The sequence below is a fragment of the Mesoplodon bidens genome (assembly GCF_964165515.1).
Source record: "Mesoplodon bidens genome assembly, chromosome: 19".
Taxonomy (NCBI): Eukaryota; Metazoa; Chordata; class Mammalia; order Artiodactyla; family Ziphiidae; genus Mesoplodon; species Mesoplodon bidens.
The window spans coordinates 17220663-17242241 of record NC_138179.1 but is presented as its reverse complement, the minus strand read 5'-3'; the positions used below and the strand labels follow the sequence as shown (position 1 = coordinate 17242241).

Sequence of the window (21579 nt, the reverse complement as noted above, 5' to 3'; positions counted from 1 at the left end):
CCCTCGGGACGTTGGGAACCTGGAGGGAGACAGCGCCGAGGGCCGAGACCTCACGTTCTGTGCTAGTGAAACGCGACGCGCCGGGGCGGGCCGAGGCGGCGGCTTCCGCCGGAAGACGGCCCCTCCAGGCCGACCTCGCGCGAGGCACGCTGGGAGCCGCCTGGGCGGTGACTGGGCCACGGCGCGCCCCGGCCGCTGGGCGGGGCAGTGTTGTATCGGGGTCTGGTGACACGAGGACACGCCTCTCTTTCGTCCCCGTCCCCTAGGCCCCTTTCCCCTCAGCCTTTCACCGTTTCGCGCTCCTTGGAGAGTTCCGCCTCTTCCCCCGAGCCCGCCACCCAGAGCCATCCGTGCGCTCAGACCCCGCCTCTTACGGAAGCCGAGGCGGAGGGTCGAAATCCGGAAGAAAAACAATCGGGAGAGGGAGCTGGTCGGTGGCACCTGCTGCCCGAGGGGGGCAGATTGGGCCAGGACAGGCTGCGGCGGGGAGACGCGAGCCGGCCGGGCCACCGCGTGGGGACGATGGCGGCCATGAACCCACAGACCGAGCTGAGAGTCAGGACGCTCAGGTGAGGAAGGCGACTGCGGGCAGGCCGGCCTGCTCGGGGCGGGATCACTGCCTCCGACCCAATCCGGGCTGCGGGGCTGGGGCAGAACCAGACTGCGAGAGAAGGGGCCAGACCTACAGGGCTGCTTCTAGTTCAGAGGCCTCCCACATCCTCCCAGGCCAGTATCGAGAGGGCTATGTTGGGCTCGAACCCCGCGCCCCCTCCAAACTCGGGCCACCAAGTTCTTTCCCACTTGGACGCCCCAAGCAGGTGGCCCAGTTGGGTTCTGGAGGAGGCAGCAGTGTTGGGCTGTTAGAAGTTAAAAACATAACGAAGCACTCTCCCCTTAGCTCTAGAGTAGAAACCTTGTTCTTACTTTGGATCAGCACATACATCATGGGGTCTTCCTGACCCCGTTGTGCCCTCCTGAAACCCAAAATCAGATTTAGATAAGATCCTTTAGTGAAGTGATAATAGCCTGGTCTCATGCTTGTTCTTTAACGAGGAACAACGCTAATCACCAACTTAGTGCCGGTCACGATGCAAGGATTTGCTGCTAATCGTGGGACCTAAAAGTGGGAACAAGAAATCCCGGCTTTGGCTCTCCATCCACTTAGAGCAGGTCCCTGGGGAAACAAGGAGCCTTAGAGTAAAAGAGCTGCCTCTTAATCCTCCGTTGGACAGCAGGGGGAGACCGTAAACAAACGAAGCACGGAACCTCTGGCTGAGTGCCTGGGAAGGTGGTTATTGTATTGTTTTGTTGATGTTCCTATGGAGGGGCAGGAAGTTGCTTTAAGCTGGCCAAGAATTTCTTCAATTTGTGCTCTTTAGAACATGGACCTCTAAGAACAGGGTCTGGTGGAGAAAAGATGTTTGAGGACATCCTGCCCTTTCCTTCCCCCCTCTGCCCCCATTCTACATCTTCCACTGTTACAGGTCCTCCTCCTTACGGTGTGCCTAGGACTCACCTGAGGCTTGGTGGTTCTTCTTGGTCTCTGCAGGGTTTGTAGCCCCTGCCTGTTCTGTACTCAGCACAATCTGGGGGCTTCCTGGGAGCATTACTGTCACTATTCAAATGAAGAGGTTTGCAAGTCTCTCCATCCCCTGAGCTGCTGATTAGATCTGTTGTTTCCCTAGGGTTTATGTGAAGCTGAGGTGGATGTTATCCAACTGATGACTTTTCCCAAAAGAGGGTAGAGTCTTGAGAGAGATGTTGAGAAACCTGTTATTCAGAATCTTCTTAGGCTCTTCTGAAATGCTTGGCAGAATTGGTTGTGCTCCAGAGCTGAGTGAAGAAGGAAAGGTGGTGCTGTTATCTCTGTTATTTTTGAAATTCCCCTGTCTTGCAGTACTAAGGCCTCTCACAAGGTGAAAACTGAACCTCCAGAATCTTTCTGGTGGTTGTAGGATCCCCTGGATTGAAGAGTGGGGGTGGAAAGTTGCTGACTGAGCCATAGATGAAGGGCTGGTGGAATTAATAAATTCCTGACAGTCCACCCCATCCACACCCCTTCCCTTGCCTGACTCCGAAACCTTCAGCCCCGCTTTGGCAGCTCTCCTAGTGTCAGCAGCACCAGTGCTGCCAGGTGTAGGGAGCTGTATGCCTGCACGGAGGAGCCAATCCAGGGTGGGAATTTCCTGCTTCGGGGACAGAGGTGAAGATGAAGGGCTTGTAGTTCAGTGGCTCTATTCCCTCCACCGGATGCAGAAACACACGTTTCCCATTCTGACTACAGCGGATTGTGGTGCAGCCGTTAGCAGGGGCAGCCCCCTGTCTGTTACCTGGATGAGGGCTCATCCTCCTTCCTCCATGGCTTCCCTTCTCAGCATACATGTCGTGACATGGAACGTGGCCTCTGCAGCACCCCCTCCAGACCTCAGTGATCTGCTTCAGCTGAACAACCTGAACTTGAATCTGGACGTGTATGTCATTGGGTAGGTGTCTGCAGGCCCGTCACGCATCCCTATATCTGAGATCAGGTAAGCCTGACCAGTCCCAAGTTGTCCCTGTGGGGAACTGCTGTAACCTGTACACCCTCACTCTGGAGTCTGAAGGCCAGGAGCTTTCAGCCTGCATCAGGGCCAGGCAGTGTCTGTTGTCCTGGATCAGCAATGGCAAGGGGTTGGCAGTCAACAGCCAGGGGAGGGAGAGACCATGGTCCTGAGAGCCCAAGGCTGGAAAGTCGGCTGAGGGCAGTGTTAAATGTCTGCGGCAGAGGCAGTGCCCTCCAGGCCAGGGGGAAGCCTCTGACCTGAGATGGGCAGTTTGCAGGAAATGAACTGTGGGATCATGAGCCTCCTTTCTGACACTGCCTTTGAAGACCCATGGAGCAGTTTCTTCATGGATGTGCTTTCCCCTCTGAGCTTCGTCAAGGTAACTTATAAGTTCATGGGCAATTGGGAAATGTGTCTCATCTCTTATCACTAATCCCTAGTCCTTTGGTCTCGCACTCCAGCTTTCATGCTGTGTCCCTTTTATTTAAAGGCCCAAACCTCAGTTACACATGGCTCCCTGGGGCTCCTGCCTGCCTTGTGTGTTCAGAGGTAGCTGGAGCTGAGCTGGAACCCCTAGTTTAATACCTTGATATTTTTCAGGTTAGAAGAATTCCTTGGGGAGGTGCAGCGGGGCTTAGTAACACCTCAGTGCCTACCCCACCCCCTGCCTCCAACCTCTACTCTCAGGCCCAGCCTGAAATCTCGGAGCATAATAACTGCCACCATCTATCGAGTGCTTACTTGGTGTTAAGCATTATAAGCAAACTCTTTATATACGTTATTTAAAAATCTTAACTCTTTTGAAATATGGGTATTATATGGGTAAAACCAAGACTCAGAGGTTTCACAGGATATCTGGGGTTCAGATCCAGATCTTTCAAACTTAATAACCCATGTTCTTGGCTACTGTACTTTATTGCTGTACTGATGATCTCTAAGGCTGACGTATCCCACGACTCGCCTGCTGGTATCAGAGGGTATCCTCTGATCATAAGGGATATGCACCTCAAATTCTTAGGGGCGAAGAGGTTAGGAGAGGGGACACAGGTGTGGAGGAAAAAGGTTCTCAGTCTGTAGGGCCAGAGTTCTTTGGGGAATCTTTAGACCATAGGAGCATCTACAGGAAGGCTCTAGATTGCTGGATCTCACCTTTCTGCCCTGCACAGCCAAGGGATGAAACACACTCCCACTCAAAATGCCTCCAAGAAGCAATGCTTCCTGGAAATACCAGAATTCCTTTCTTCCCTTCCCTGGGTGACTGGATTTCTTCAGAATTAATTCTGTTACCCTAATTTGCCTAAGGGTGCTGAAGCAAGAGCTGTGAGTCCTCCCGAGGAGGGCAGAGCCAGGAGGACGGCAGACATGGTTTGGTCCTGCTGCTGAGGCTAAAAAATGCCAGCCCCCAAGCCCTCGGCTCCCTCCACGTCACACTCGGGCCTCTTGCTGCAGACTTGGAGCTGGACCTTCTCGGAGGGCAGAACCGCTTCTCTCTCACCACCCACTGCCTTTCCAAGACTGGAGGCCTCCTTGTACCTTGGCTAACTGGCAAGGGCTTGGCAGGATGGAATTGAGCCAAGGAAGTGAGCTCATCTTGCGGCATGGACACAGCTCATTCTATCCATGCGGCCTCCTGAGGTTGGGAGAGCAGCCTGAGGGCCTGGCACCCAAATTAGATGACCTTTCTTCCCCGGCCGAGAGTGGAGGTGAAGGGCGAGCCCTGCCTGCAGCCTATTCCTTAGCCAGAAGTTGCCAGCCACGGGTTGAGAAGCCTGGGGCTGACCCCCTTGGCCAGCTACTAGGCTCCCAGCCACCTCCCTCTAATCCCTTCCTTAGCTCCTCCTACTTCATTTCCTCCACTGGAACTTCCCCTCGGAGCCTCCTGCCTTTCCCCACAGCCCCACCCCCACATCCATCTTCCCTGCGCCACACCCCCTTCCCTGCGGCTTCACGAAGCAGGCTGGTGCCTTTGTGGTAGAGCCCATCGCCCCAACCCGCTCTATGGGTTCAGATTCAGCTTGAAACTCTTCCTGAATCTTTATCAGCTCCCTGGGAATCAGTCCCTCTTAGCCCAGCCCTTCACCCACTTCCATCGTCATATTTGCATGCGAAGGGGAGAGACCGAGACGGGGGGGGGGGGGTGGAGAGTGAGGCGGGGGACACATCTGTAGCAACCTCTGCCGAACCCTAGTTTCTCATACTTCCCTCCCTCGGTCATGGATTTGGGGTTCCCCCTGCTTTGACTCCTCCACCGTCCCAGAGCTCCTGGCCTGTGGGATCAAGTTTCATAATTCCTGGAAGGCCCCAGTACACACTCCCCACCCGGGGATTTCCTCCTTGGCCTCTGCACCTCATGCTCCGGAAATAGCTACTCGGGTGGTGGGTGTAGACAGCCTGCAGCTGAGAGAGAGGGTCACTGGCCCATTCCCACCCCACCTCCGCGGCCACAGAGAGCAGGGATTTTGGCAGTCCTGGTCCTTTGAATATCCAGGTAGTCCTACTGGTTCCGTAGTCTCCTTGAGCCTCGGTCCTTCATGTGCAGAACAGGGACGGAGCCGCCTTGAAGGGTTGGCTAGAAGATTAAATGCGCGAGGCACTGTGTCAGTGGACGGTAGCTACTCTCCCCAATCTGTGAACACACGTCCTCTGCGCTCGCTCTCATCACCTCTGCGTGGCCTTCGTACGCACCAACTGCCCACAGTCTATATTATTTTTCAGTAGCATTTTCTTAATTTTTTTGCACTGAGCTATAATGTATACAGAAATTAAGTGTACAGTTTGATGGATTTTCTTTTTTTTCTTGGCCACGCCACGCAGCATGTGGAATCTTAGTTCCTTGACCAGGGTTGGAACCCGTGCCCCCTGCAGTGGAAGCTCAGAGTCTTAACCACTGGACCACCAGGGAAGTCCCCAGGTGGATTTTTATATGTATATGCAGAACATGTTACCACTGGTCAAATCAAGATACAGAACATTTTCAGCACCCTAGAAGGCTCTCTCATGCTTCTTCCCTGCATTTACTTTCAAGAATCCCTAAACCAAAAAAATAATAACTGCCAGTTAATCCAGCATCTTTGAGATAGATTCCTGCTTTATTAATGAGAAAATAGGCTGAGACTTGCCCAATATCAAATACTTAGAGCCCGAGCTGGGATTTGAACCCAGATCTGGCCCTTAGCCACTGTCCCATAGAGCATCTTTGAAGTTCTTTGAGCCCCGGTGCACAGTACCCATGGAAACTCAGGAAGGCACTGAGGAGAAAAGCACCTGACCGTGCCTGGGCCAGGGCCGAAGAGTCGGGGCCTTCCTGATGGCAGGGAGTCCCTGGCAGCCTTGTCTTCTCTGCCCTCCACCCCCAAGCCCAGGAGCAGAAACTGGAACTCGCTTAGCTTCCAGAATGCATCATTTGGCAGCTGAGACTCCATCTGCACTGAGATGCCATAGACCCCTGGCGCAGGACATCCATGTGGATCAGGGCTCTCTAGAGCGCCCAGCACAGGGCCTGGAGGGACACGAATGACCGTTGCCCCTCTGTCCTGCAGGTCTCCAGTGTCCGCATGCAGGGGCTCCTCTTACTGATCTTTGCCAAGTATCAGCATTTGCCCTTTATCCAGATCCTCTCTACTAAATCCACCCCCACTGGCCTCTTCGGGTACTGGGTAAGGACTGAGCTGTTGTCTGAGTCAAGAGCTGGGGGGCCGTCTCACTGGGATGGGCAGGGCTGGGGGCTTTAGAGCTGGGCAAGTGAAAAAGGGGGTGAAATGAATCTTGGCACTCTGTCCAGGCCAGTGCCCTGCATAGCCGCCTTCCCGCCTCAGGGGGTCAGACACTTAGCATCCCTAGGATGGCAGGTGGATGAGCTGGGCTCTGTGGATGGAGAGGCCACTCTGGGAGCTGAGTGTCTGACTCTGGGAGACCCCACAGGAGGTGAGACCATCTGCCCTCAGGTCTAGGATGGGAAAAGAGAGGTGTGTCCCCCCTAGAATGGCTTCCCACCCTCCTGCCCACCTACCAGGGGAACAAAGGGGGCGTCAACATCTTCCTGAAGTTTTACGGCTACTATGTCAGCATCATCAACTGCCACCTGCCCCCCCACATGGCCAACAATGACCAGCGGCTGGAGCACTTTGACCGGATCCTGGAGATGCAGAATTTTGAGGCACAGGATATCCCCAACATCCTGGACCACGAGTGAGCATGCCGTTGTGAACTGCCGCCCCTGCCCTCTCCCCCAGGCCAGCCCAGGCAAGCGTGCTCTGCCCGGTCACTGCTCCCCAGCCAGAGGCAGTCCGCCCCATCTCCCACCCTCTCCCAGCCTCCTTCTTGACAGCCCATCTGCTCTCCTCTGCAGCTTTGCCTACCTGAGGTCTGGAACACCTTCCCTTTCCCTGGCCCCTCTGCCCTGCCTAGAAGCTCTGGGCACTTCCGAACATCCCAGGTCAAGAACCTCGTGGTTCCCGAGGTCCCCGGAAGGGCTGGTTCTCAGCCTTGCCTGTTGCCCAGTTGAGGAGGGAGGGCTAGGGCCTGCTCCATATTTGCCACGTGCCCCTTGGGGCCCATCTCTTCAGCTTAAATGGTGGCGGGTGGGGGCCGTGAGAACAGTCCCGTTGGGCCCTGCTCTTGTCTTCACCTGATCTTCTCACCCACCCCTCAAGCTTTCTGCTCTCCGGCAGCCCTGCAGTGAGTGGCCAGAACCCCTGTGGTCCTGCCTTTTCTGACCTCGTCACAAACCTTCAGGCCGTCTGCTTTCCTTTCTTTCTGAAGCCTCATTCTCTGGTTTGGAGACATGAACTTTCGGATTGAGGACTTTGGGTTGCACTTTGTTCGGGAATCCATAAAAAATCAGTGCTACAGTGACCTGTGGGAGAAGGATCAGGTATCTGATGAGGGGAGGGCCGCGAAGGGTGGTCTGAGCCCGTGGTGGGTGGAGGTCAACATGAGATGTGGGGAGGTTCTCTAGTGCCTGTTCTCCTTTCCCAGGCCGCCCGAGTCCCTGTTCCCAGGCAGGGTGGGGTCTAATAGGGCTTGACCTCTGCCGGTAGGGCAGCCAGTCCTGTCCGGCCGCCCCAGTCTCCAGCTGGAGGAGCGAGGACACAGCCACTGGGTGTGCGTGAGATTAGGGAGCGAGAAGGGCTTCGGCCTGCTGTGGCCCTGCACCATCGCCAGCCCTCTTGTGTCCCTGTTGTCTTTCCCACCCCCAGCCTGGCTTGCCTCCTAGAGGATGAGATACCACCCCTTTGGGGGACCCTGGCTACCCCAGCCTCCCTTCTGACACACGTTTGCTGGTGGTTGCCAGGGAGGTGGAATTCAGAGCCTGGTCCCTATAGTCCAAGAACTGGGAAAAGGCAGGCAGCTGCCTCCCCTGGGACCATGGGGTAATGTTTTCAAAAGGATCCCGCTGATCTCCCGGGGGTGAGGGCGCCGGGGGCTGGGGTGCCGAGGCTGCCACTGGGGCAGTGAGGAGGTGGAGTGGCTGGGTTTGACTCTTGCCCCACTGCGATGGCATGTGCCAGCCCTTGACTGGAGCGTGGTGCCGGGCCGTTGGGGCAGGACTGCTGGGAGATGGGAATGTGCCTTTCCCTCCAGCTCAGCATTGCCAAGAGACACGACCCGCTGCTCCGGGAGTTCCAGGAGGGCCCCCTGCTCTTCCCGCCCACCTACAAGTTTGATAAGAACTCCAACAACTATGACACCAGGTGAGGGGGCTCCACCAGGAGAGGATCAGCCTGTCGCAGGTCTGGGCCTGGGAAGTCAGATCATGCTGGCCCTAGTGGCAGTGGGAGCTGCCTCCGAATAGAAGTGTCGGGGAAGCAGGAATAGATCCAGCCATCACCTCTCAGGAGTGGCACCACCCACCCCCCTCATGAGATGCTGCCTGTGGGAGCTGTCCCAGATTGTCCGCAGGGAGAGCAGGAAGGGGAGACACAGTGCTGGCAGGAATAGGGGTTGGGGGCAGGGCAGGTAGAGCCAAAGGGGAGGGAAGACGGTTGATTGCTGACTTGAGGGGACTGTACTTCAGCATTCTGGGAACCCCTGCCCCTGAATGTTGTCCCCGTTGTCCCCGCTCCCCAGGACTTTCTGATCCTACCCAGACGGGGGCAGAAAGCTTGGCTCAGCCAATTACTGGTATTACATAGCCCTACCCCAGCTGTGAGTGGGTCGGGTACTATTTAGGAAGGTGAAGTAGTAGTTGTCAGGGGGGCAGTTAATGGGGAACAATGTGGAGATAGTGCATCTGGTAGTTAGAAGCACAGCTCTGCCCTTCATCAACTGTATGACCTTGGACACGGTATTTAAGTCTCAGTTTTGTCATCTATAAAATGGGGATGATAACAATACCTATTTCACGGGGCTGAAGATTAAATGAGACCTTGCATGTGCTCAGACCAGTGCCTGTCACCCGGTAAGCACTGTGATAACTGCTGTTGTTATTTTTATTTTATTTTATTATTTATTTATTTATTTAATATAAATTTATTATTTTTTTTTGTCTGTGTTGGGTCTTCGTTGCTGCACGCGGGCTTTCTCTAGTTGCGGCGAGCGGGGGGCTACTCTTCGTTGCTGTGTGCGGGCTTCTCATTGCAGTAGCATCTCTTGTTGCAGAGCACGGGCTCTAGGCGCTCGGGCTTCAGTAGTTGTGGTACGTGGGCTCAGTAGCTGTGGCTCGTGGGCTCTAGAGCACAGGCTCAGTAGTTGTGGTGCACGGGCTTAGTTGCTCCATGGTATGTAGGATCTTCCCGGACCGGGGCTCGAACCCGTGTCCCCTGCATTGGCAGGCGGATTCTTAACCACTGCGCCACCAGGGAAGTCCCTGTTGTTATTTTTAGATTCATGTCTTCAGGTGGCAGTTTTACTGAAAACTTTTCTCAGAAGCTGAGAAAGGGCCAAGTGACCACCAAAACCTTAGGCTTAGGCAGAGTGGCAAAAGTAGCTCTGGCAAGAGGTCCCTGGCCCAATTTAGGGCAAGAATCCTCATCTCTTTGAAGAAAAAGAACCCCCTACATGTTATGAGGCTCTTTGTTTCAGCCGGAGCAGCTCCTTCATGTATTCCCGTAGCAGGACTGTCTCATGAGGGAGGTAGGAGGCACCTCCAGGGCGGCCCAGGCCTCTGGGATTTAGCAGGTGAGTAGGTATGCCCACAGCCAGCCTGGGGTGAGAGGAAGAGCTGCTGGCCCAGTGCTGGAAGCCGTGTGGCAGAGCCGCAATGTCCCCACCAAGCAAGGGGGAGAGCATGAGCCATTTCAGGTGTGTGGAGCAAGGCAGAGTGGGGTCACAGCCAGGGCAGTGCACACAAGAAGAGGCCACGAACACTGGAAACAGGGTCCAGCCTGAGCTACAGTACAAGCCAGGAAGAAGGGCGGAGGTCAGGCTCCAGCTGGCCTGCTGGCCGGGTCCACAGCGGACAGTCTCCCCAGCCATCCACTGGAGATGAGGGTCCAATGGACTCACTGTGGAAATTGTCAGGCCTCAGTGGGACAGGCTGGGGCCTTGGGGGCTGGGACCCTCTACCAATTGACTTCAAAACCTCACTTGCCAGCAGGAAGAGAGCCGCTGACAGACCGTTTGGCCAGGTGTCCCTCGGCCCACACCCCTGGTTATGGGAGGGAAACCAGCAGGAGACGGGAAGTTATGAGATGGCCTAGAGAGGCTCAGAGATGTTCAAGGTCTTACCCAGGTGGCTCAGCTAGCGATGGCGGAGCTGGGGCTCAGACCCAATTCTCTGGACTGTGTTGCCCACGATGCCTTCCTCTAGCCCACAGTGCCTCTGGGTTCACAGCCAGTCTTGCCAGCAGCAGCAGAAAGGAGGGCAGGATTGGGATAGCAAAGCCTTGCTAAGGAGAAGGCAGTTGTTATTTCCACATAATAGGTATAATCCACATTGTGACTGACATTATTGAGTGCTGACCATGGGCCAGGCATCGTGCAGAGTGCTTTGCCCGCATCACTTCACTTCATTTATACTGTATCTTCATTAGGTAAATGCTGTTGATACTGACTTTTTACAAATAAGGAAACTGTGTCTCAGAAGATCTAAGTAAGGTAGTAACAGAGTAAGTGACGGAGCAAGAATTTGAACTGGAGTCTGTGTGAATCCAGTTCCCCTTGCCTGGAGCCCAGGAAATGAAGGAATGTCTGGACAGGAACAGGGGCCTTATGGGGGGACCTCATAACTGAAATATTCCGAGCTGGGAGCTCCTGCGGTGGGCAGGGCCTGAGCCCCACATAGTGAACAGAAATATTCCTGTCTGCTCAGTCTGTTATTCATCCTGAAAGCCCAGTTCAGACATCATCTGAACCATCTGAAAAGCCTTTCCTGACCCTTGCCCGTTTCACTGAGAGTTCTCTCCTTTCCTTATGCTGCCTGCAAGCCTTGCACACACCATGCTTTCAGTGTTGCTTTTAAAACACAGTGTGCCTTTCTTGCTGTGCTATGAATGCCCAGTGCACAGAGACCGGATCTGATTTATGACCGTCCCTGGTGTGTAGCGTAGTGCCTGGCATATGTTTAAACTGGGAGCCTGAGAGGACAAAAGGAAAAGATAAGGCATTTAAGGAGCAACCAGTCTAGTAGAGGGACCCACCCAGAGTGAGAGAGCCAAATAAACACTCTCAAGTCCAGGAGTTGGCCCATAGAAGGTTCCAGAACTCTGTGTGGAAGTGCCGAAGGAGGGTGAAGCAAATGGTAAGGAGGCGGGCAGCTGAAGCCAGGAGGAGTCAATGAGAGTTATTGTCAGGGAGGCAGAAAGGAGCGCAGGCATTCTGATCAGTCAGCAGCGCTGGTGAGAGGCATCTTGAGTGGAGTTGACCCGCTGTACAGAGGGACTGAGCTGCATGCAGGGCATGGTACGGAGCTTTGCCCAGCCTCGGCAGCATCCCGGAGCCAAGATGTAATGAGAAACGAGGTCAGCTCCATTACACGGGAGGGTGAAAGGGCTGAGGGCAGGAAATCCTTTTAAAGTCAGGGATTGCAATGGTTTTGTTACAGTGGACAGGAACCCAGTCCACCTCTCTGCTAGGCAGTGAGCAGAGGATGTTAAGATCAATCTATTCAAGACTCGAGTCCAGAGTTCAGCGAGACACTTAGAAGCCATCTTCGGCCATAGGGAGCCGAAAGGAAAAGTGCTCTCAGACCCCAAAATGGAACACATCACTACTTTTGGGTCAGTACACTGGCTCAAGTTTTCTAGGCTCTTAAGCCAGGAGAATCCTGCAGAGCTACTTGGTTTTAATTTTTAGAAAGTAAAGACATACTACAGGCATACCTGAGAAATATCGCGGGTTTGCTTCCAGACCACCACAGTAAGGCGAATATCACAATAAAGAGAGTCACACAAATGTTTTGGTTTCCTGATACATAAAAAAGTTATGTTTACACTATACTGTAGTCTGTTGAGTGTGCAATAGCATTATGTCTAAACAAATGTACATACCTTCATTTAAAAATACTTTATTGGTAAAAAAAATGCTAACCATCATCTGAGCCTTCAGCAAGTCATAATTTTTTTTTGCAATAGTAACATCAAAGATCACAGATCACTGTCAACCGTTACAACAATAATGAAAAAGCTTGAAATATTATAAGAACTACCAAAATGTGACTCAGAGACATGAAGGGAGCAAATGCTGTTTGAAAAATTGTGCTAATTGGGCTTCCCTGGTGGCGCAGTGGTTGAGAGTCCGCCTGCCGATGCAGGGGACACGGGTTCGTGCCCCGGTCTGGGAAGATCCCACATGCCGCGGAGCGGCTGGGCCTGTGAGCCGTGGCTGCTGAGCCTGCGTGTCCGGAGCCTGTGCTCCGCAAGGGGAGAGGCCACAACAGTGAGAGGCCCGCCTACCGCAAAAAAAAAAAAAAAAAAAAAAAAAAAAAAAAAAAATTGTGCTAATGGTCTTGCTCGATGCAGGGTTGCCACAAACGTTCAATTTGTAAAAATCACAATATCGGCGCAGTACAAGAAAAGTGAAGCACAAAGATACGAGGTGTGCCTGTAAGCTCCAGAGATAATTCTTGTACTCAGTCACGACCATTCAGCCAAGAAAAGCATTAGTGATGGGACTTCCCTGGTGGCGCAGTGGTTAAGTATCCGCCTGCCAATGCAGGGGACACAGGTTCAAGCCCTGGTCCAGGAAGATGCCACATGCCACGGAGTGACTAAACCTGTGCACCACAACTACTGAGCCTGTGCTCTAGAGCCCGCGAGCCACAACTACTGAAGCCCGCACGCCTATGCCTAGAGCCCATGCTCCACAACGAAGAGTAGCCCCTGCTCGCAGCAACGAAGACCCAACATGACCAAAAATAAAATAAATAAGTAAATAAATTAATTTTTTTAAAAAGAAGCATTAGTGAGACCCGGCTCTGGTGACACACACTGGGAATCGGTCACCACGGGCAAGCTGGAGGAGACGGGTGCAGTGGAAGGAGCACTGACTCTGTAGTCAGCAACGTGGGCAGGCACCCAGCTCCCACCTGCATAGGGTGACCTCGCTCAACTTCAGTGTCCTGGAGAAGAAGGAAAATGTGACCCGTGGCATTCTTCCAGTGTTGGAAGGATTGGAACAGTCTGATGCACAGAAGGACCCCGTGTTTAGTTATTATTAGGAATGGAGAACTGAGGGAAATGTATAATATTTAGTTGGTACATATTTATTTTGCTTATTTGTTCCTTGTCTTTTGTTTGTTAAACGAGCTCGTCAACGACTTTGTCAATCCCATTTAGCAGATCCCCAGTTGCCTGGCGTATAATAAGGGCTCAGTAAAGCTCACTGAAAGAATGAACAATACAGGTGCCCAGTGATGAGTGTGGAAAAGGAGGAAAGGGAGACAGGCTGAGGTCCCAAGGAGGAAGGAGAGCCAAGCTGAGGTACTGAGGGGGAAGGAGAGTCAGGCTGTGGTCAGGACTTGGGGAGGATCCTGACGGGACAGCAAGTATGGGCTCTTGACCATAATAGGGAAGTGGAGGTGGGGAGGATGCTTTGAAAGGGAGAGTGGTACATTCATGTGGTTCATTACCAAGTTTTAAGAATTGCTAGGCACTGAATGTCCAAGATTGGTTTGGAGATTGAGTGTCTGTTGTCTCTGGGATGGGAATACCACATTCCAATTATCCCCTGAACACTCCTCAGAAGAGTGAAGGATTGAAACAACCCAGGAGCCCCGAGGAGAGGTGGTTTAGCCAGTTCCCACTTTTTTTTTTTTTTTCGCGGTACGCGGGCCTCTCACTGTTGTGGCTCCGGACGCGCAGGCTCAGCGGCCATGGCTCACGGGCCCAGCCGCTCCGCGGCATGTGGGATCCTCCCGGACCGGGGCACGAACCCGCGTCCCCTGCATCGGCAGGCGGACTCTCAACCACTGCGCCACCAGGGAAGCCCTAGTTCCCACTTCTTGACCACTCCCTCGACAATGTTTCTTTGAAGTAAGCACTGTTGTCACCCCATCTTAAGAGTGGAAGAAACTGAGGTTTGGAGTGATGAAGTCACTTGCCCAAGGGCAGAGCTTTTTTTTAAACTAAGTTACTGGTTTGTTGTAAAAAGATATAACTCAGAAGCAGGCAGATGGAAGAGATGTGTAGGACAAGGTATGGGGAAGGGGAAGGAGCTACCATGCCCTCTCCAAGGGCACCACTCCCCAGATTCACTAACCTGGAACCGCATAGCTCTTAATTAACAGGGGCAGAACCTTGCCCAACTGGTCTCTGATACTAGAGTCAGAGTTCACCACCGAGGCACCATTCTGCCTCTATTGCTGGAAAACCATATTGTTATTGAAGTGATGGAAGTATACCAGAAGTGTTTGTTTAAAATAGTAAGTGAATAAAGCAGAAGACAAAAATAGAATTTCAAACTGATTATAAGCATATGAAACTGTATATGTTAAGATTAGGTGGGTAGGGCTTCCCTGATGGCGCAGTGGTTAAGAATCCGCCTGCCAGTGCAGGGGACATGGGTTCGAGCCCTGCTCCGCGAAGATCCCACATGCCGCGGAGCAGCTAAGCCCGTGCCCCACAACTACTGAGCCTGTGCTCTAGAGCCCGCGAGCCACAACTACTGAAGCCCACGCGCCTAGAGCCTGTGCTCCGCAACAGGAGAAGCCACCGCGATGAGAAGCCTGCGCACCGCAACGAAGAGTAGCCCCCGCTCGCCGCAACTAGAGAAAGCCCGTGCACAGCAACGAAGACCCAATGCAGCCAAAAATATATAAAATAAAATAAATTATTTTTTTAAAATGATTAAGTGGGCTGTTTTTTTGCATAAGTGGGCATTTTTTTTAAATATATTTTTCACTTTTTTAAAACCATTTAAGATTTAATTTTATTTATTTTTGGCTGCGTTGGGTCTTTGTTGCTGCGTGCAGGCTTTCTGTAGTTGGGGCGAGTGGGGGCCACTCTTCGTTGTGGTGTGCAGGCTTCTCATCGCAGTGGCTTCTCTTGTTGCGGAGCACAGGCTCTAGGCGTGCGGGCTTCAGTAGTTGTGGCTCGCGGGCTCTAGAGCACAGGCTCAGTAGTTGTGGCGCACGGGCTTAGCTGCTCCGCGGCATGTGGGATCTTCGTGGACCAGGGATCGAACCTGTGTCCCCTGCATTGGCAGGCGGATACTTATCCACTGCGCCACCAGGGAAGTCCCTAGGTGGGCATTTTTGAGGAAGGAGAATGAGCTTGGGGTTTTTTTTTTTTTTTTTTTTTTTTAGTTCTTTGGGTTTCAGGAGCACTTCTTGAGTACCTACTGCATGCCAGGCTCTGTGCTAATGCTGAGGATACACAGGAGACGCCAAAAGTCCGTCCTTACCTTCCAAGCTTACACGCTAACTGATAGGCTGACTGGGAAACAGTGAACTACAATATACTGTAATAGGTGTACTTGTGTAGAATGCTTTGGAAGCAGAGAGGTCAGTGACGGCTTTATGACAAAAACAGCACTGGAACTGGGCCTCTCCCTGTGACAAAGGGAGTTATAGATAGCAAAAGCTGTAAGAGTAGAGGCCCAGAGGCTTGAGACATTCACCATGGTGAGGTGGGTCTGGGGCAGAGGAGGGAGATAAGGTAGCACAAGGGGTGTCAGACTCCTGCGCACCTTGAAAGCCACATTTGGAGACTTGAGCTTTATTCTGGAAGCAGTGAAGACTCTTTAAAGGTTTTAAAGCAGCGAATCATCTGACCAAGCTATATGGTCTCTTTTATGCCCGTCAGGGAAGCTGGTGAGTAAAGAACAGGTGGGAGGTCTTTCACTTGACTCCTGAGAACAAAGCATCACAGTAGCCGGTGTATGCAGAGAGTTTATGTTGTACGAAGCATGGTGCTAAACATTTTTTGTGTTTCATCTCATTCAATCATCTCAGCAACCCTATGACGTAACTACTATTATCTCCATCCTACAGATGAGGAAGCTGAGGCCTAAGAGGGGTTGGCCTGGTGATTAAGGGCACATGCTCTGTGGTCATGCTGGCTGGCCTTGAGTCCTGGCTCTACCACTCAGTGGCTGTGTGACTGGGAAAGTTAATTCCCCTCCAAGACTCATTTTCTCCACTTGTGAAGAGTGAAATAAATAGTTCTGGTTGCTGGCATGTAGTGAGCGTTCCCTAAATACTTCCCTTTCCTTCCCTAAGGTCAGGTCTTTAGTATGGGGGAAGCCGGATTCCAGCTCAGGTCTGTCTCACTCCAAATTCCAAACCTCAGCTTCTTTGATGTTCTGCTGCCTTTATTCAAGAAATAATAAAGGCTTTAAACGGGATGTTTCTGAGTCACAATTTGATTGTGACCCTCTAGTCTACTGAGGGTCCTTGGCTGAGTCTGACAAAGGCCAGCATACTTTTGGTTCCATCGGACACCCTGCTGCCGTGCTGGTCTCCAGCTCTGGCCCAGGGAGGTCTCGTGACTGCTGACAGGCCCTGGTGTTAGGGCATCCAGCAAGCTCGTGGGTCCCTTCCTGCTCACCTGCCAACCCTTCTCTCCCCATTCTTCCTCTCCTCCCACCCCCAGTGAGAAAAAGCGCAAGCCCGCGTGGACCGACCGCATCCTGTGGAGGCTGAAGCGGCAGCCCCAGGCCGCCATCCACACCCCGACACTGTCAGCCCCCCACTTCACCCTGTTTCTGAGGAGCTACGTCAGCCACATGCTGTACAGCATCAGTGACCATAAGCCTGTCACTAGCACCTTTGACTTGGAGGTAAATTTCTGGGCTGCCCGGCACTTGGCAGAGGAGCAGCCATGCTGGGCCACATCCCCAGACCCTCCCGCCCTGGGTTCTCATGTCAGCAGATGCCCCAGGGGAGACCTGTGGGAGGACATGATTGCCTTTCCTCCCGGGTCAGGTATCCCAGCTCTTCTTAGGAGCTGTTGATGGCTCTGTCTGTCAAAAATGTGTTCAAACCCTTTGTCAGTAGGTTTCCATTTCCTCTTGGTACTGTCCCTTGGGGCTCCTGAGTTCCATTATGCTTATTACCTACCATGGGAAGTAGGACTTGCTTTCATTTGTCCTGCACCTATCAGGCTCAGGTTGCAAAGGAAGCCCCCTCCATCCTTGTATCTTGCCATCTCATGACCAAGGTGGTGTTCACCTCCTTTGAGCTGCTGGCTGCCCTCTTACTGTTTGTCTCTCTTTATACTACTGTGTTCCTCCACATGCCTGTAGCTGTTCTCACCAGAGGCCCCCAAATTGGATTTGGGCCTTTGGATCAGGAACCGTGAAGGGCCTGTGAGCAACTCCCTGGCTTCTTTCTTCAACCCGCCAGCGGCGCCCCTGATCTCCCCCACTCCGACGTTCCTCAGCACTTGGCTCTCTGCTTGGTTACCTAGCCGGCCCCCAGTCTCGTCCTCCTGGCAGGGCCAGCCATCCCCGATCAGCCTTTGGCCCTTCTTTCGAGCTGGCCAGCCAAGGTCTGGTACTCTAAGGGCAGCCTAGTAGAGTTAACCCGTGGGTGCCCCTCCATCCCTCCCCACTGACCCTGACCGTTGCAAGGGCACAGTAAGGACGTTTGTCTCAGGGAAGGGAATGATGCTGTGGGACGTCAACCCCTTCCTGCCCCTGTGCGTAGCTGAAGCCATCGGTATCTGCCCCACTGGTCACCCTGCTGCCCGAGAGCCCGTGCACCAAGGAGAGCGACATGCTGATCGGCTACTCCCTGACCGCAGACTTCCTCAGCAGCCCCTGGGACTGGATTGGCCTGTACAAGGTGACGTGGTAGGCGGGCAGGGAGCCCATCAGTCGCACCCCCCCACCGGTGTATCTACTCTGAGTGCTCAGGGGAATTGGGCACAGAGACTGCAGAGCTACCCTCATCCACCCCAAGGGTCCTTGCCCACTGAGGGGCTAGCAGTGCAGGGGAAGAGGCAGCTGGTGTGACGGCCAGCCTTAGACATGACACCATCCTCTCCGTAGGGCTTGACATGGGTCCCGTGTCCTCCCACACCACTGACCACCCGCCTGATCCCCCCTCCCGCAGGTGGGGCTGCGCCACATTAATGACTACGTGTCGTATGTCTGGGTCAGGGACAACCAGGTCTCCTTCAGCGACGGGCTGAACCAGGTACCTGCCCCCTTTCCTGAGATAGGTATTCCACATCTCCAGCAGGCGGGCTTGTCTGACCTCTCCCCTGTCTTCTGGAAGGAGCAGAGAGCTGAATGGGGCCTGGGGCCGTGGAGCTGATCCACTTCCGTCTGTCCTTCCCTCCAGGTGTACATCGACATTAGTGACATTCCTGAGACTGAGGATCAGTTTCTCCTTTTATACTATAGCAACAACCTACATTCTGTGGTGGGGATAAGCACTCCCTTCAAGGTAATGGCTGCTGGTGGGTAAGAGGAAGGGTAGCCCAGAAGACTTGAGCCCCTCACCAGTTCCCTGAGGCCACGGGCCGAGGAGCCGACCTCCACCATGGAGCCGAAGCCTTTGGGGGATGGGGGAGACAGAAGGCACGGGGTGAAGCCTGCCCTCGCCCCTTCCGCTCACTGCTTGTTTTACCCCTGCAGATCCATCCTCGCTCCTTCTTGGCGGAGGGCCCCCTGGATGAAGCCCAATCACAGATCTGAGCCGGGATAGAGTGAATCCAGGGCGGAGGCTGGAGCTGGCAGCCAGCTCTGCCTACCAGTGCCAGGAGTGCTGAGGGCCCAGCCCGGCCCCCTGAGGAGGCAGCGGTATCCTCCACCCCCCAGGGGGACCTCTAGCCACACTCCTTTGCTCTCTCCAGTCCAGATCTCTGGAATCGGCCCCTTAAATACAGGTTTTTGTTGCTGAGGTGTGAGTGAAACCAGCTAGTTTGTCAACAGTGAAGATCTAGACAGTCCACTGGATGTGGGAAGGACCCTCCGGCCTGCGTCTCATTTCTTGATTCCCCCCACACACACTTCCAGTCCTGCCCAAGCAGGCCTGCCAGGCACATGCCCCATCTGGCACAGGCCTGCATTCTTGTCACGCCACCCTGGGCCTTAGGCTGCCTGGGAGGGGGAGATGCTCCCATTTGTACAGGCTGCGGAGCCTGGTTGGCCCACGTAGCACTGGGTTCCAGGAGGCTTGGCGTCTCGTTGCCTGTCCCCCTGAGGGGTGGGCAGAGGACCTGGGATCCCTGCTTTCAGCAGAAGCAGATGACTAAGTCGGCAGGATGGAGGAGCCCTCCACCCAGGCCCTTCTGTAGGGGTTGTGGGCAGGCTGATGTGTGTCCTTCTGCCAGCAGCACACCCCCCCACCCCCACCCCCAGCTCAAGGAGTCCAACTCAGGAAGTTCCAGGGTCTGAGCAGAGGATTGGACTCAGGTTCGCTTCTGCTAGTGGATCAGGCTCCATGCCCCCAGCCTGCCCTCTTAGGAAGGGCTGGCAGGTGGTAGAGGACCTACGGCCACAGACTTTTCCAGGGCGGTCCTTGCCCCATCCAGGTCGTCTTCCCCTACCCTCGCCTGCCATCGCAGGCCAGAAACTTGCCCTTTGTCTAGACCACTCTGGGACCTAGAAGTGGGGCCAGGCGGAGAGGAGAGTCAGAATCAAGATGTTCTGGAGAATCTGGCCCGGGGGTCTTCAGAGGGCATTCTCCAGCTGCTGTGTGGACACGGTTCGGCCCCACTCCCACCATTTGCCTCCAGCCGCCGTTGACTCTACAGCCTGTTTCCGAGGAGAAGACACCTCAGGGAGCCTGCTCTGTGACTATTAACGCCCAGCCTATGACCTGAGACTGAGGGACACTCCAGTTGCTCTGCATTCCTACTTCACCCTGGGAGCCATCAGGAACTGTCCCTCTGGCTTCTAGCAGGCCATGGCCATCTGTGTTCTGTGACTGTTGCATTGGGGGATAATTAGAAACATGGCTTTTACACTTGTGACTCCTTCATGATAGTGGTGGGGACGGGCACACGCCCCTGGGCCCTTGCTAGACTCCAGGACGAGGGCCCTGTTATCCAGACTAGACCATGTCTGAGGATGACAGATGTTGCCCAGATGGGAATGGGATGAGGTCCTGGGATGGTGGCCCTCCAAGTCCCTGGTCCAGGTGGGGCATGTCTCTTATGCTGTTGGGCACTTCATTTACTCTGCTGCTGAGCAGGTAGAATGGATTTCTTGGGACTGAAGTCTCAGAAAATGTGCATACTCTGCTCTCACCGATTCATCCCTCCTCACCCGGCACTCCCTCACACCTTAGTCTTGAGCCTTGGTCCTGGGTTAAGCTCTCCAAAAATGTCACCATCTCTTCTCTCTGCCCCACCTCTGCCCCAGATCCCTGTACCCCGAGGTCCCCACGATAGCTTCTATCCCTGCCCCCAACACACACATACCTGAGGGACTCTGAACCCTTGAACTCGCCACCTGTTTCCTTCTCACGCACAACCATCGTGGGTGCTGCTACAGAGCACCCTTCATGTGTGGACGGGGAAGCCAAAGCCCAGAGGAGTGGCGTGATCCCGCCGAACTGAGCCAGGGAGCTGTGGTGTCATGCAAGACCAGAAACACAGGAATGGGCTCAAGACCTGGGTTCGAATGACAGTTCCACTTCTACCCTACTCTAGGAGTCTCAGTTTCTGTAAAATACAAACAATGTTCCGGTTCACAAGATTATTGTGAGAGAACAATTACAAAACAAAAACAGGGCTTCCCTGGTGGCGCAGTGGTTGAGTCCGCCTGCCGATGCAGGGGACACGGGTTCGTGCCCCGGTCCGGGAAGATCCCACATGCCGCAGAGCCGCTGGGCCTGTGAGCCATGGCCGCTGAGCCTGCGCGTCCGGAGCTTGTGCTCCACAACAGGAGAGGCCACAACAGTGAGAGGCCCGCCCGCATACCGCAAAAAACAAAAACAAAACAGTCTATCCAGCTCTTCGTTCTGATTGATGTAGCCCTGGGGCTGGACCTCAGGGCTCCTGACTCCAGGGGTCCCCCTGTTTCTCATGTTTCTGGATCATGCTTGTCTTGTAGGTGCCCACCTCTCCCCTTTGCCCTTAAGTCTTCACACACCCCTACCCCTGCCTCCTGTTAGCAGGGAGGGGTGAGTCCAGCAATGATTGAGAGGCGGGAAGGGGAAGGGGGGGTGCTCTCCCTCCTCTTGGCCCCAGTCAGGATATGGCCGCTCTGGGCCCAGCCCTGACCCGCTGGGTGGAAACAGGAAATATGTGAGACTTGGTGCGCGCTGGGTCTCTGTGCCTGGCTCCACGGCTGATAAGGGCCATTGTGTGGCTGCCGGGGATGATCCTGCCCTGGATAGATGTGCTTCCCAGAGGAAGGAAGGAAGGAAGCTTTGCTGGCCTTTCCTGGGCGGGGGAAGCTGAGGGGAGGGAAGGAAGGGTGCCCAGGGAAAGGTGCCTGCCCGAGGGGGCCGGCGGCGCAGGCCCACTGGACTCCACCCCTCCCCTGCCAGCATCTTCCTCTGGAAAGATCGCTTTCCCCATCCACTTCCCCCTTCGCACTTCCTATAAGGAATGGCCGGAGACCCGAGGGCTCAGTCCCAGGCCAGGAAAGTGTCAGCTGTGATTTGGCAACAATACAGATAGAAAAACAGGAACATTTGGGGGTGGGGAGCACCTGAGGGTGCTGCGGAAAAGTAAGGGGCAAACAAGATTAAGGCTCCCCA

General features: G+C 54.1%; 1 protein-coding gene across 4 annotated transcripts; it reads left to right on the top strand.

The window, feature by feature from the left end:
• The first annotated feature begins 285 nt into the window (after positions 1-285).
• INPP5K (inositol polyphosphate-5-phosphatase K) lies at positions 286-19833 on the top strand. 4 transcript variants are annotated; one of them, XM_081219394.1, is made up of 13 exons: positions 292-569; positions 1686-1916; positions 2376-2483; positions 2814-2922; positions 6083-6199; positions 6556-6731; positions 7305-7416; positions 8127-8236; positions 16514-16700; positions 17569-17706; positions 17977-18060; positions 18208-18312; positions 18504-19833. In XM_081219394.1, the coding sequence occupies exons 2-13, from the start codon at positions 1759-1761 to the stop codon at positions 18561-18563; spliced, it is 1464 nt and encodes a 487-aa protein (XP_081075520.1). In that variant the 5' UTR covers positions 292-569; positions 1686-1758; the 3' UTR covers positions 18564-19833. The 4 variants fall into 4 exon arrangements, with proteins under 4 accessions (XP_081075521.1, XP_081075520.1, XP_081075522.1 ...); XM_081219395.1 differs by lacking the exon at positions 17977-18060 and having other exon boundaries at positions 286-569; XM_081219396.1 differs by lacking the exon at positions 1686-1916.
• Positions 19834-21579: the final 1746 nt, after the last annotated feature.